General features: G+C 41.7%; 1 protein-coding gene across 1 annotated transcript in view; it reads left to right on the forward strand.

Moving 5' to 3' along the window:
- DOCK1 (dedicator of cytokinesis 1) overlaps positions 1-15,801 on the forward strand; it is a 294,524-nt gene that overhangs the window by 159,497 nt on the left and 119,226 nt on the right. The window contains exon 28 of the mRNA XM_014945313.1: positions 9,558-9,659. Within this exon, the coding sequence (XP_014800799.1) occupies positions 9,558-9,659 (102 nt within the window). The remainder of the gene's footprint in view (positions 1-9,557; positions 9,660-15,801) is intronic.

The raw sequence follows: 15,801 nt of genomic DNA on the forward strand, positions 1-15,801 counted from the left end.
TCCAAGGGTGTGATTTGGGAGCTGCATTTTAGGAAAAATTAGGAAAAATTTCTACACCGAAAGGGTGGTCAAACATTGGCAGAGGCTGCCCAGGGCAGTGGGGGAGTCCCCATCCCTGGGGGGTTCAAAAGCCGGGCAGACGGGGGGCTGGGGGACATGGGTCAGTGGTGGTTTGGGCAGTGTTGGGTGAAAGGACTTGATGATCCTGAAGGTCCCTTCTAACCCAGACAATTCTACAATGATTCTACATGATTCTATGATTCTCCAATCCGATGATCCTGAAGGTCCCTTCCAACCCAGACAGTTTTATGATTCTACATGATTCTATGATTCTCCAATTCCAAGGGAAGAGACAGGTAAAGTGAGGATATTCCTGTAGGCAGAGAAGAGCAATTTCCCTGCTGTGAAATCCCCTGTTTGCTGCTACGAGGTATTAATCTTTTCAGCTCCTCTTATCTGTCAATATTGGTACAGAAAGTCTAACTTAAAATGTAACCTCTCTGGGAATTGTATTTCCTTTATTTACCAGAATGGCACGTGGATTTGTATAAATACAACTAATTTTGCTGCTATACTACGAAATGCCACAGAAAATTGAACATCAGTTAGAAAAGTCATAGTAGAGGACCCGACCATTATCAGCAGTGCTGTCTTTCTCTATTTAATCAGTTTTCCTGCTCTTTGGGGAGGAGGGAATGAGAACATTGTCTATAATGGGGTTTTCATTTTGATAACATGCAAATGTGAGACGAGTCTTTATTTTAAGGCTGATGAGAGCCTTGCAGTAATCCCCGTCTGCAAGGACTGTGTAACCTTCTACAGTGCTGGGAGCCGGGGGGCACGGCACAAAATCTGAGCCTGCCTCCCCCATCCTCCTCCTCCCCACATCCACCCTCTGTCCCCAAAACCCGGTGAGGGAACAGCCCCGTGCTATGGGGCGATGGTTTATGTGATTACGAACCAAAGGTAGAGTTGTCTGCAAGGACTGTGTAACCTTCTACAGTGCTGGGAGCCGGGGGGCACGGCACAAAATCTGAGCCTGCCTCCCCCATCCTCCTCCTCCCCACATCCACCCTCTGTCCCCAAAACCCGGTGAGGGAACAGCCCCGTGCTATGGGGCGATGGTTTATGTGATTACGAACCAAAGGTAGAGACGAGTTCAAAAATACCAAAGCTTCTCCAAAGAGACCTCGCAAGTTGCTTTTTAATCCAAGGATTTCTAAACTGCGTGTTTCTATCAATTAAATTTTGATTGCACGTATTTCTGAGCTTTCTTTCAAGCTCTCCAAGCCCCTCAACGAACCAGTTGCTAAATATTTTATGTCACAACAGTCAAATGAGAAGCGCCAAAAAGGAGAATAATTTGTCTTAAAAATGGCTGTTGCTTTTAGAAGTGTATCCATCAGGCAGAGTCTCCTGTCTTGGCTGAAGAGGAGGGTCATTGGAAAGATGATACGTCTTCCCGAGTGTCCCCGGGGTGTGTCACGGGGCCATTTGCTGCTCAGGAGACCTCGCAAGTTGCTTTTTAATCCAAGGATTTCTAAACTGCGTGTTTCTATCAATTAAATTTTGATTGCACGTATTTCTGAGCTTTCTTTCAAGCTCTCCAAGCCCCTCAACGAACCAGTTGCTAAATATTTTATGTCACAACAGTCAAATGAGAAGCGCCAAAAAGGAGAATAATTTGTCTTAAAAATGGCTGTTGCTTTTAGAAGTGTATCCATCAGGCAGAGTCTCCTGTCTTGGCTGAAGAGGAGGGTCATTGGAAAGATGATACGTCTTCCCGAGTGTCCCCGGGGTGTGTCACGGGGCCATTTGCTGCTCAGAGATGGTATCTGTAATACCTGTCGGCTATTGCAATTACTGCAATTACCTTAGTGCAGTCATTCTTAACATCAGGCGCTCGTTATCTTAAATTATCTTTTCCTTCTATTGGCAAATCTTAAATTCTTTAACGGGTCTGCGTTGATGTGGTCATAGTTTATTTACGTGGCTTTCAACGTCGGTCGTGTTTGAGAAGGAAAATGGTGTTTCTGATTGCAATAAGTGATGATGTCGTTTGCAGATGGGTTTGGCCACAAGTAAAGAGAGAGAGAGACCTTCGAGCCTCTTCCAGGGCTCCAGGAGAGATGGGGAGGGACTCGTGATCAGGGAGGGGAGCCATGGGATGAAGAGTAATGGCTTCAAATTGGAAGAGGGGAGATTGAGATGAGATCTCAGGAAGAACTTCTTTGGTGTGAGGGTGGTGAGAGCCTGGCCCAGGTTGCCCAGAGAAGCTGTGGCTGCCCCATCCCTGGAGGGGTTCAAGGCCAGGTTGGATACTTGGCCAACCAAGAAACCTAAAACAGATTTATTGAGGTCGGTTCTCGAGATTTTCAGTGAAATACTTTTTAGTTTAGCAGGGGGGAGAAAAAAAGTGGGGAAAGGCAATTGCATTCAGAAAACCAAATATAAGTGGACTGACCTTCAGAAATCTTAAGCACTGTGATTTCAATTGAAGGGAACACTGGCTAATACTGAAACTGCACGGAGCTTTGTAAAGTGAGGCACTTTTGGTTAAAATGGACTTCTTTGAAAAAGAGCCTTAGAAAAATGATAAATGGTGTTGTTAAAATGTCTCATTAATTTTTTGCTTGCCTTTTACGAAAGTTAGTGCAAAGAGCTTTCAAACCAGGGAAGGCTTTGTGTATATTCTCGCTGTGCGTATCATCACATTTCTAATAAATAAGCCTTTTGCAAAATGAATTTCAGTGGAGCTGCCGAGATCTCGGGTTCTGGGTTTGATCTGTGGGAAGATCCTTTCTCCTCTTCTTGCCAGAGATTTCCCTGTATTCAGATGTGTGGGTTGGGTTTTTTCCCCTCCTGTTTGGGAATACAGGGTTTTCCTTCAAGTGAAACAATAATCAGGATTTTTGCTTATTCAGAATTAATTTAGAAAAGGGGGAGATCACGGCACGGAAAGGTGTTGAAGGGCAGCTGGATGGATATTTCCACCCTGTTGGGGCTCAGCAGGACTGGGATGGAGTGGGAGCCTCTGGATCCATCCCTGCCTCCGAAACAGGGGAAGGTGGTTGTGGGTTTGGTTCTTCTCCTGGCAGTTGGTAGTTGAAAGAAGTTTGGAAACCTTTAGACAAGGACTTCTTGCTGAGAATCAGCTTTTCCAAGTAAAATACTTTCCAAAATAAGCACCTTCTCGAATAAATGCATAATTATAGTACTTCAGTAGGGCTTTTTTTTTTTTCCTCTGTAGCCCTCAAACTCGTTTTTGCAGTAAAACATGAAGTAGGAGACTGGAAAACACACCTTTGTTGCTTTTATTTTGCATCTGCAAAGTTATTTTGTTAATTGCAAGAGCTTTTGTCGACTCACAATGTATCTCAGGAAATTCTTGCTTGCTGGTTTGCCACGCAGGAGTCGTGCTCAGCAGTTCCTGCGGGGGCTCAACTGACCCCTCTCAAATTTTCTCTTTTATGTAAAATGCTTGATTTGTGTGGTTCCTATGAGTTTGTGGATACAGCAGTTGGCACCAGAGGGTTTGGAAACCGCAGACAGGTATGGGACTGCTCAGGGGTGAGCTCATGGGGCAGCCACAGATCAGATCCTGGTCTCCTGATGGTGCAGGAGATGTCCCCAAGATGGGGAAAGCTGGGAGCTCGTGACTTCTGAGAGCAGAAGGATGGCTCTGCCCTACCTTCAAGGAGGCTCTGGGGGGACCTGGCAGCAGCCCCCCAGGCTGTCGAGATGCCGGAGCCAGGTTCTTCCTTGCAGTTGACCTCCATCCTTGGGGCTTTCAGGACCAAATGGGGTAAAGCCTGGTCCATCCCTGGATCAGTCCTGCTTACAGCAGGCTGGAGGTTGAAGGTGAAGAACCTCCTAAGGTTCTTCAGCCTACAGTGTGCTTAGCACTAAACCTAGGCCTGCTTAGCACAGCTAAATTCTGTTCTTCCATGCCCCATCTATGAAAATGGAAAATTTCTTTAGACCTTGCCCTCTTTTGAGGAAAATCCTCTCTTTTTAACATTATTTTCTATTTTGGAACCAGTGTGCTTCACTGGTCAAGATGTAATCAGCATTGAAGTCCTGTAAAGGATTTCCTTTTGCAACAAGATTTCTATTGATTGATAGTGATTGAGCTGTCAGAGATCAAGTCTGGACCCGTAAAATAAATTTTGAAGTAAAACAAGTTAGGCAAGACTTAAATAACCTAATGTTCACCTATAAACTTCTGTATCGGTCTTCTGAATTGTGACTGGACCTTCCCTGAATTGGGTTGACCTAAATGAGGTTTCTGCTGGGCAGAAACTGGGCAAGTTTAAATCAGGTTGGGTTAAGGAAGGTGGTACATCTTGTCCAGGAGCCCCGAGGGCAGAGTTTGTCACTTGAAAATCCCTTAGTGGCTCTCGATTTGCAAAAAGATGCCTTTGTAATAATGTTGGTGGCAGCAGGAAAAAACACCCCAACATTTATCACTCACATTATTGCAAACATTAACTTCTGGTTCTCAGAGGAAAGAGACTCACATGTTTTATTCCTTCCATTTACTCGTGTTGGAGAAGGCAGGATTTGGCCTAAGGAAATGGAAAGTAGCGTAGAATCAGTAAGAAACAAAGTGATAAATGTTAACATTTTGCACTTGTTTACATTCTGCCGCTGTTGTCGGTGAAATAACTTTCTCTCTAAAGGTGCTGCGGAATTTACTGTCAGATTTTCTATTACAGGAAAAGGAAATGTTTGTTTTACTACTAGGAGAAATATATGTATGAATTTATATACATTTAAATATATATATGTGTATATTTAGGGGTGTTTTGCTTTGGTTTGGTTTTCCTGTCTGTACTCGTAGGAGGGCAGGGGGAGATGCTGTGGGTAGAAGTTTAAGGAACCCGTGTCCAACTCACTTGAGGTGCTGGGGGGCTGCAAAAAAGCCCGTGCACAGAAAGGAGCCATGAGTTACCTTCCTACAGAGTGATCCCCCTCTCCGGCTCTGGCATAGTTGCTGTTGGATCATTAAACAGCCCCAGGTCCCTCAGCCTGTCTCCATACAAGAGGTGCTCCATCCCCTGATCATCTTTGTAACCCTCCAGTGGACTCTCTCCAGCAGCTCCCTGTCCTTCTTGAGCTGGGGAGCCCAGAACTGGACCCAGAGCTCCAGATGGGACCTCCCCAGGGCAGAGCAGAGGGGCAGGATGACCTCCCTGGACCTGCTGGCCACACTCTTCTTGATGCACCCTATTCTTGGCCACAAGGGCACATTGCTGCCTCATGGGCAGCTTGGTGTCCACCAGGACTCCCAGGTCCCCTCTCTGCAGAGCTGGTTTCCATAGAATCACCAAATGGTTTGTGTTGAAAAGGACCTTAATCATCCAGTTCCACCCCCCTGCCCTGGGCAGGGACACCTCCCACCAGACCAGGTTCCTCAAAGCCCCGTCCAGCCTGGCCTTGGTGTCCATAAGTGGTATCTATTTCATTTGTGGCTTCTAGAAATAACAGTAACTGCTTTTTATTTCTTTATTTGTTGCTAATATATATAGAGTACATGTAAGCAAAGAGAAAGCTTCTTTTTTATATCCCTGCAAACTCTCTGGTAATTGTGAGGGACTTCTACCCTTTCCAACAGAGTAAATTCTATGAAAATGTTTTTGGGTGGGTTTTTTAATTATTTATCTATTTATTTATTTAGCTGTGTAGTCTTTTAAGGTTGTATAAGGAAAATTTTATTGAAAAATAAATGTAGCTTACACTTTTCCATCTGTTCCTGATCATGGCAATAGGGACATTATGCTGAAGCATCCCTTTTCTTAACAAAAGAGAATCAAAACTACACTTTCTCACTATGTGTAAGGAGCTTAATATTTCCAACTTAGAGATTTCCCTGGGATAAATTGGACAAGACTTTTTGAAGTTGGATGTTTTACCCCTGAGAGAGAAAAGCGTTGGCACGAGTTGTCTCTCCTGCAGGGAATTCTCTTCTCATTGTGAAATTTTTCAGTGTTACTTATTACTTGTGGGGATTATTTGATATTCACATTTCCCTCCCCGTATCTGTCAAAGGGCCATTTGAACAGTTATTATTTTATTGTAAAGATAATGTAGGAATATAAATACCTTCTGAGCATTCATGTGCCTCTTCAGCTGTCCTTTCAGAACTGTATTTCACAGGAATTGGAAATAAATTTAAATTTTGCAATTGCAAAACTTTTTTTTCTTAATATAAGATTTATTTTTTTTAAATATAAGCTGTATTTTCTGAATAATTATGCATTGTTTCCAAACAAGAAACCTCTCCTTTGGTGTTCTGTTTTTGTTTGGGTTTGGGTTTTGTTTATTTTACTTTTAATGGAGTTTATTTTCCAGTGTGGGGACTGGCCCTGCCTTCCCTTACGCTGGGTTTGTGGGTGGTGGATCCCATGGGTTTGCTTTGGGAATATTCTTATTTGCCTCAGTGGACCTGGCTGGAATAGAAAAAATGAATCCAACCCCTCTGCTTTTGGGCAGGAGAGTAACTAATTGTATTAAAATGCTTGTAAAGTGTATTAAAGGCACTTCTCTAGTGTGACGTGTAGTAATTACCTTCGTCGCTCTGTGACTACTTCATTTCGGAGCTTTGCGAGTCAGGAGGGATGTGAGAGGCTTCAGTATAAACCTCGACACTATTCCAGTGAATAAATAGCTAATAATTGCAGAGGGCAATGGCCAGCCCCCCGTGTTGCCCTTGCACTACTTGCTCTGTGGATGTAGGTTTGCAATTACTCCTACAGTTAAAATTGAAATTGATTTTTTGAGAATTAGTTTTGGTTTTTTTTTTTTTTGCGTATTGCTTGGAATGTTATTCTGCAGAAGATGACAGTGGTCTCCAAATCCAACTAAAGATTAAAAATCAACTTAAGATTAAAATTTAATAATGTTGTTAGCTATTGCTGAATAGTTAATAGACCATATTAAAAACACCTACAGTACAAATATTGCCTATAAATAATTACAAATTTTTATTAGCATTGTAATTAAGAGCATGCTGGCTGCAAATGATACCTCACTCAGTGCAAAGAAAATTACAAAGAGTAAGCAGATGACTGGTAGTGTACTTTTTTCTAATATTAAATAGATTTTCCTAAGCAGCAGGGGCTTAAACACTATTTAGCAGGTGGGGATCTGAAGATAAATGTTGTGTCTGGGATGTCTGGGTGTGCAATGCAACAGAGACTCAGAGGAACAATACTGTATCAAAGAAGGAAAGTTTTTTTGTTCCCAAGATAGTACTAAGATTAGCATAAAACATTGTTTTATGCAGGGAAACGGGAAAAAGTGTTGATTAACTTATTGAGAAGTCATAGAATGGTTTGGGTTAGAAGGGACCTTAAAGATCATCTCATTCCACTCCCTGCCCTGGGCAGGGACACCTCCCACCAGCCCAGGTTGCTCCAAGCCCCCTCCAACCTGGCCTTGAACCCCTCCAGGGATGGGGCAGCCACATCTCTAGCTGCTCCTATATCTAAAAATCCATATTAAAATACATTTGAAAGTTTAACAGTTTCTCCACATTCATTTTTTTTTTTTTTTTTGCATACAAGGTTGCCATGATAATTTCCTCAGGTATGAAATTCATCTTTTGGCTGTTGCAGCTGCACATATTAATTTCAGTTACTCACCAAACAGGTAGATAAACACAGAAACATGATCAAAGCTATTAGCCCGTTATAGAAACAACTTTGCTAGAAGGAAGGAGAGGCTGTTTGTTGAGAGGGGGGTCACCTGGGAAGGGCTGGGTGTGTGGATGTGTTCATGTGAAGGAAGGTAAAGCCACGTTGATGTGTTTGCAAAGCAATGGACTGCACAGATTGAATGAGCATCTGTAGGAAAGATACCCTGAGCAAACCAAAGTTCGTCTTCATCTCTCCTGGGCATTTATGAACCATCTGCAGACCCTTATGAGGAGTGATGGACTGAATTCCATCTCCAGCCCGGTCTTAAGCAGCCAATTTCAAAAATTGGTAATTCTGATGAAACATCTCTTTGATTGATGACATTGTTAGGGGAAATAGGACTGAATATGGGCTACTGAATACTTTCTTGCAGGCACAAGCCCTTTTCCAGCGTGTGTTCAGTCGGGTGCTTGTTAGATGGGGTTTTGACAATTAACGTTTTGAGATTTTTGAGATGATCCTGTCTTATTTACATTTCATAGTTGGAACTGTTATCTTTGTATGGTCCCAGCTCCTAGTCTTGTCATAGTTTGTTAGAAAGTTCTTTTGATGTCACGGAGCAGCAGCTCGGGTGGCCTTTCCCTGTCATATTGACGCCGTTTGCATCTGCCCGAGAGCTCCCGTCGGGTGCCTTTGAGTCCTGTTAAAAAAATAATGCTCTGGCCTGGCCAGAATGAGGTGTGTAGGAGTTTGGAGCTAAACTCCATTACGTAGGAGAAAAGCAAATTCAAGGAGCGTTTCTGTGGTGGAGGTTGGGGGATTAGACTGTAAATAAGAAGGCTCATAACACACAGAGAGAACCTCATGTCATTTTGTGTTTCGTCTTAATTACGCAAACTGATGTAGAAATAAATATTTTAAATTGAAAGTAATGAGGATCTTCAAGGTAACAATAAAAACTCTGGGCTGTGCCTAGAAAGAATAGAAAACTCCTGAGTGCTCTGTCGGGCTGTGCATGGAGTAGAATAACCTTGAAAATGGCACAGAAGGGGGAATTTACAATTTTATCACATATAAAGAATCATTTATTTTCTGAGTGATTCTGCCGACTTTTTTCCCAACAATTTATTCTTCATTAAAGATCAGAAAAGGTGTGGAGGCTATTACTGTAATCAATCAATGGTATATACTAAATTACTCACCAAATGGGTAGATAAACACAGAAATGTGATCAAAGCTATTTTCTGCTATTTTAGCAGATAGTCGGAGGAGGAGGATGGACAAGCAGAAAAGTCATTTATGGGCTGGAAACTTCTCATGGAGAGAGAAGTGGGTTTGAGTTGTTACTGTGATATTTTCACATGCCAGAAGGAAAGATTAAAGTTTTTTTGGTCCCTTCTTACTTTCTCCATGGTTTGCGAGAGAGATGTTCGGTGCTGCTGTTCTCTTCTTATGGAAGTTATTGGATTTTATTTTGCTTTGTTTTTTTTAAACATCACAATATGTGAAAATACCACTCAGTGAAATGAGAACTTGGGGTTTAACTGCGGTGCTCAGTATAATGATTTTGAAGAGATTTCTTCCTTGAGCAGAATATCGACTTCCCAAATGCAAATCCTGACATTGTGTGGTATTTTTAGCAGTAGTGTTTATTACATTCCAAAGCCTTTAATGCCTGAGCAATTTTTATATGAATATGTTGCAAAACGTCCAGTGAAGATGGTGAGAGAGCCATGAAATTGGAAATGGAAACTTTTCAAGATGTCTTCTGTTTTCTTGACAGAATTTTGCATGTGAATGGATTTAAATGATAGAATTTTACCTGCTGCATTACGTGGTGCTCTCTAGCGATATCACAGTCAGTTTATGTTGCCCTATTTTAAATAATTGATGTGTTTTTTCTTTTGTTTTTGCTAGGGGAGTTTTGTTGCGTGCATGACTGCCATTTTAAGGCAAATGGAGGATTATCACTACGCTCATTTAATCAAGACTTTTGGCAAGATGAGGTCAGATGTTGTGGTAAGTTGAACAGGTTTTATCTGTCCGTAACATAGTTGAGCTTGGGCTTGTTTTTTTCCTATTCCTGTTTGTTAAATACACTTGTGAAATGTAAACCAATGTGTTTGACATTGCAGATTTAATGCAGAAGTAATTAATAAAGCACTTACAGATGTACTAGAAAAGTAATTAATAAAGCACTGTGACTTACACGTTTTCTGACTTTGCAAAGGACAAAATGAACCTTCCTGCCACACACGGGAACTCAGCTCCTCTCTGGAGCTGGTGATATTTTAAAAAAAACAAGCGCTGAGACAGTGGGTTTAAGGCAATTAAAAGAGAGCATTAGGAAATAGCAATGCTGAGCCATTACTAAAAATCTGTTTTGTTTAAGGAGAGAGGGGAGAAAAAAAAAGCTTTCTTGAGGGAAGAAAATTTTAGCATTAAATCTTCCAGATGTCCCGATTTCATTTGTTTAAATAGCTTTTACTTACAGATCCGCTCACTTTACATTTGATACAAAACATTTTAACCTTAAAGATGCCCTTAGCTGTTAAAGAAGCAATAATAATTGAAATTTGGCTTCTCAGAGTCGTTCAGTATCCTAACTTCCTAACTAAGCCAACACCACGACTTAATTAGAGCATAATAGAAGAGAGTTTATAGCTGAGGAGCGAACTCTCTAATGACCTGAAATTGTCCTTGCCATATGGCCAGTGCCTGCTGCAAAGCAGGGACCAAACCTGTTGGCTGAGCTCCATCAATTAGTGGTGATGTGATGCCCGCTCAGCAATATCTCCTCACCCACTTCTCTTACCTGCTTTCAGCAGCTTTCACCTCAATTTTAATCATCTAAGGTGGTCTCTGTTTGGTTCCCTTCTTCCTTCCAAACCCAATGTAACAGAAGGCAGGGTTCTTTCCTTGCGCAGTCTTGACATGTGGAATTCCACTTTTCCTTTATGTCTTTAATTTTTCTTCTTCTTACTTCTCCTTATATTATAGAATGACAGAATGGTTTGGGTTGGAAGGGACCTTAAAGACCATCCAGTTCCAACCCCCCTGCCCTGGGCAGGGACACCTCCCACCAGCCCAGGTTGCTCCAAGCCCCCTCCAACCTGGTCTTGAACCCCTCCAGGGATGGGGCAGCCACAGCTTCTCTGGGCAACCTGAGCCAGTTCTGCAAGATCTGAGCTCATTGCTCAGTTTTCACATATGGTGTGTCCTGGTTGCTCAGTCTGTACCTGAAGGGGCATTTCAAAAATACCAGAGCTTCAGGAAGGTGAAGGCAAAGTCCAACCACAAAGCATTACAGGAGGCATTGCTGGTTTGGAAGAGTTTGCTTTGGGTTCTCCAAGCACTTCCATGGATAGTCACTTGGTTTCCAGTAATAACGATCTGGAATTTTGAAAATACCAGAGCTTCAGGAAGGTGAAGGCAAAGTCCAACCACAAAGCATTACAGGAGGCATTGCTAGTTTGAAAGAGTTCCTTCCCAGTAAGTTTGATTTGGGTTCTCCAAGCACTTCCGTGGATAGTCACTTGGTTTCCAGTAATAACGAAACATTCCCAAGCTAAATGCAGCTGGTGGAGTGAAAATAATGGTTTTAGCCCACAGAAAAGGCCTAAGTGTTAAGGTTAATCAAGCCAAATATTTCTGTACTTTTAAAGTCGTTCGAACCATTTGGCTCTGGGAAAGGCAAACTGATTACAGGGTTTTACAGTGAAAAAGGTAAAAGCAGTTTGCTCTTAAAACACATAATGAAAAAATGCAGAGGGGAAAATACTGGTTTGGAAATCTGTGATTATCCTAATGGCAATAAAAGTGTTTATTTTAAAGTCTCGCTTTTTTGGTCTAAATTGTCTGAAAGGTGGTTGTGTAGGTCAGATCTTTCTTGATGAAAACAAAGGAGTAATTATGCATTTGAAATTTGGCAAGTGGTCTGTTTATAATTGCTTATTTTAAGAGTTTGATTTATGTGCATGTGGTGCACTGGGATTCATGAAGAATCACTTCTTTCTGTTCTCTTGACTCCCTGTAAATTTGTCCCTTTCTGCCTGTTCTTGGGTTGTGTGGCTGAAATTGTTCTGTGCTGTTAAAATCAGAATTTTCATCAGCACGTGCACTATTTGACTAATTGTTTTCCACTGTTGTGCCACTTGATTATCATTTATATTAGCAAATATGCGATTCTAAACTTCGTCAGTTGCTGTAAAACCTTTTATATCTTTAATTAAAATATGCCTTTTAGATGTTTTAATATTGTTGTTGATTAAATAATAGAGTATGTTAATGGAAACTAATGTACACAGTAAGCTGGTAAAACATTCAATGGGTAATATGTTAATGGTAGAAAATGCTGCCTTAAACTGACTTTAAAGTGTGGAGGGTGGAGGTATAATGGCAGAATATTGTTGATCCTGTGAGAAAAGGGAACTACAGTGAGTAAACTAATTTTTCTTCTTTTTTTTTTTTTAACCTAAATAAAACTGATAAATCATCAATCAGGACAAAAGGATGAGGATGCAATTCAGTCTCTCTGTTTAAGAGAAAAGCTTGTGTAATCTTTTCAGTGAGAACGAGAGGGAGGAGTTACTGTTCTCGTAACTATTTCTTCACAGATGAGATTTCATTGTTAATTTGAAACCCTTGTCTTGTCCAATATTTTATCTTTCACCATGAGAATTGATGCCCTGTGAAGTTCTCCTGGGAGTGTTGCCTCCTTGACCATTGCTGTCGTTCAAGTTTCCCCGTCAGTTAATCTCAAAGACATAAAGAAGCAGTGATTTAGAACTGAAACTAGATGTATTCAAACAGAAATGAATAGACTTTCCTTGGGGAAAAAAAAAAAACAAAAAACAAACAAGAAGAAAAAAGGAGAACTTAAGTGAAACTATGGTTGCTTCTTCACCATTGGAGACCCTTTAATCTTCCTTCAGCGTGTGCTCTTGCTCAACCAGAAGTTATAAGCCCAGGGCTGGAGCTGCTGGAGGAGACTTTATGGCCTGTGTTATGTAGGTGTCAGGTTTAGAATATTATAATGGTCTTATTTGGCCTCAAAAATATTAGAAAATATGAGGTGGGATAGCAATAAAACCAGCCTTGTATCTCTCTGCAGAATACACTGTTTAGGTTCATTAAGGTATTTCTGTTCAAAGAGGAATTTCTTACTGTCAGGCCAACTGTCATCCTGTTAGTTCTGGGACTAACTGATCTGCTTCCCCTTTTTCCGTAGTAAAATTGATATTCAGTTGAGACACACATGGTATTGGTTAACAAAAAAATATATGCTAATGTTTTGCCATGTGGAATATCTCTGGATTCTTCCCTAAAGGCCTTCAAGACAGCGTCCTGGAGTCAGGGGAGTATGGAGAAAGATAAACTCTATAGGGCTTTTTAGATGGCAATTTTCTGCACCTCAATTTTCTTCTCTCCCTTTAATATTCTGCACTCCTGGACTCTGGGTTTTCATGGGAGTGTGAGTTGGTGAATGTTGTACATCCTTCCCTGACGAGCTCTGGCCAAATGGAGGTTGTGTGGCTGGGGCAGACTCTTCTTTGAGGGATGTGACGTGAGTCTGGGCGATGCCCTGAGGTGGTGGGACCCCACAGATGGATTGTCTTGGTCTCCTCCGTCACCATCCACCCAGTTCCAGGGCTGAGTGTGCTGTTTTCTTGCTGTAACTGGATGGAAATTGTGAAGAGCTCCCATCTATTGTGAACTTTGCTTCCTTGGGATATTAAGTAGGATTTGTATTTGTAGTTGGAGAGAGATCAGGAGTAGCCCTTTCTCCTTTAGCACAGGTTTTTATCATTTTTTAATGTTCAGAACAGTTTCTTCTGCTTCTAGGTATGCTGAAAATAGGCAGGCTCTGCAGCAGCACAACGTGAGCTGATAGCTTCCCCTCCGCTCCCACCCTCCCCACAAAAAGCTGGGATTTGCTTGTAACGTGAGGTTATTTCTTATAGAATTGTAGAATCATTTAGGTTGGAAAAGACCTTTAAGATCACCGAGTCCAGCTGTAAACGATTTGCTTCTCTATAAGAAAGATAAAACGGAAAAGAGAGCAATATTAAAAATACATAAAATAGAGGTAAGCGTCAGGAGCATTTTATTTGATCAATAATGAGATTAGCTGTTACAGAGCATTATTTAAGGTACCTGTGTGAAAGTAAGAGTATTAAAATGTAAATATCAGTAGATTATAACATGGAGCTGATTCAGCAAAGTAGGTCAAATCAGATGTGGCACAACCTCCAGGGTTGGTAACGAACGTGAGTCATCAGCAGAGCACCTGGAAACTCATCTCCCCTCACGTGCAGGTTGATCAGCAAAGGGCACAGGGGCTCCACCGCTGAAATAAGGTGCAAGGTGGAGTTTGCTACAAGAAATCAGGGCAGTATACATCTGTATTCATCAAATATTAAGGGGGTGAGGGCTAGGGGAAAGCCCAGTGAGCTCAAATGTGCCCTCTTGGATGGGTGATGACCCTTCCCATGGTGCCACTTCCACCGACGTTTCCATTATTGAGCTGAGAAGCAGCATGAGTAAGAAAATCCCTGTGCAATGCTTGAGCAGCAAAATATGCAACATGATTATTAGAAATTATGTAACTCTTTCACCAAAATCCACGAAAAGTGAGCAGTGGAGTATGCAGTTTGATCTCTTAAATGAAGACGTATTTTCCTGAGCTGGTGGAGCGTGTGTCTGGGGTGGATTTTGCCTTTACCCAACAGCGACATCTCATTAACCATCAGCAGTTCCAGATTTTGTCTCAATCCTGTTAATGTCAAAACATCTTCACTGATGGTGTGTTGTTGGGTGTGTTTTTGGTAGAAAACCAGAGGAGTTATTTTACTAGTAGTATACATTTTTTGGTTAAAATATGTGTCTTTGGTGCCTGCTTGATGTTCTGTTGGCCCTCTTTGGCCTGGGTGTGTTTTTTGGTTAAAATATGTCTTTGGCGCCTGCTTGATGTTCTGTTGGCCCTCTTTGGCCTGGGTGTCTCCCTGGGTACCAGGAGCTGGGATGCAGAGCATCCTGAAGCATCCCTGGTGCCGTGTTGAGTAGGCTGGGGGTTCCCATTGCTTCACGATCTCGCTGTTGTGTCCTCAGGATCTCTGCAGCTCCCTGTGTCCCACCAACTGTGAGTTTCTGAGCCAGGAGAAACAACAGAACGACAAGTTGAAAGATAAATTGTGAGGAAGAGGCTGGCTCTCCCACATGGAGAAATACTTAGAGAACAGTAACTTCATCTTTGTTTCTCACTGAAAAGGTTACGTAAAAAGCAGCCTTAGTTAAAAGTCCAGTGAATGTAACATTTTGGAGTTGGTTTTTTTTTTTGTAAGCATTTGACATTTTAAAGATAGACGAGATAAATATCATTACTGGGAAGCTGTGGCAAAGGAAAAAAATATTCTAACCTTAGAATAAAAGTTCATTTTTATCTCTGCATGAAGCGGATCAAGGACTTTTTGCATTAAGTTCTTTTTTCCCCCCTTTATCTTTCGCTGAGCATTTGATATTACTCAAATTGTTAGATAGCAATTGTAGATTCCCGAATTGTAGAAGGTGATTTACATTGTAAAGTACGTGAGGTTTCTCTTCCAGAGAGGTGTTTGTTTATATCTAGGTAGAAATAAATTGGTTTATGCTACTAAATTAACTTTGTTCTGGGTCAGGTTTTCCCTGGCAGAAGCAATTCTGGCAGCTCCCCTCGGGCAGAGTCTCTCCTCCTTTCAGGATGGGCAGACCATTGCTGTCCCCTGCCCCAGGTGGGGGGTGATGTGCCCCACCGTGCCTCCCTCAACCGGATTTTGAACTAGAACGTATATTTTTAATAAATAGATAAAGAGAAAAAATCCAGGAGGGTATTCACAAGGGGAGGGAAAACTCACCAGCTGACTCCGGGGAGTATTTTTAGTTCAATCATTACGATTAAAATTAATATCTTAGTTTTTATCAGTGTGCTCCTAACAACTTTCCAGCGTACTGGTGCGTACGCTGCGATCCACGCTGCATGAGAAGGGACTGTGAGACTTCGTCTGTGCTTTAGAAAATAAATTATTGTTTTTCAGCAGAAGCCACCTTTGGATGACTGGGAAACCAGTGCTCGTTCCCGAGCAGTACCACGGGTTGTTTATGATGTAGGATTACTATTGTTGTC

Source organism: Calidris pugnax, unplaced genomic scaffold (genome assembly GCF_001431845.1).
Source record: "Calidris pugnax isolate Ruff unplaced genomic scaffold, ASM143184v1 scaffold89, whole genome shotgun sequence".
Classification (NCBI taxonomy): Eukaryota; Metazoa; Chordata; class Aves; order Charadriiformes; family Scolopacidae; genus Calidris; species Calidris pugnax.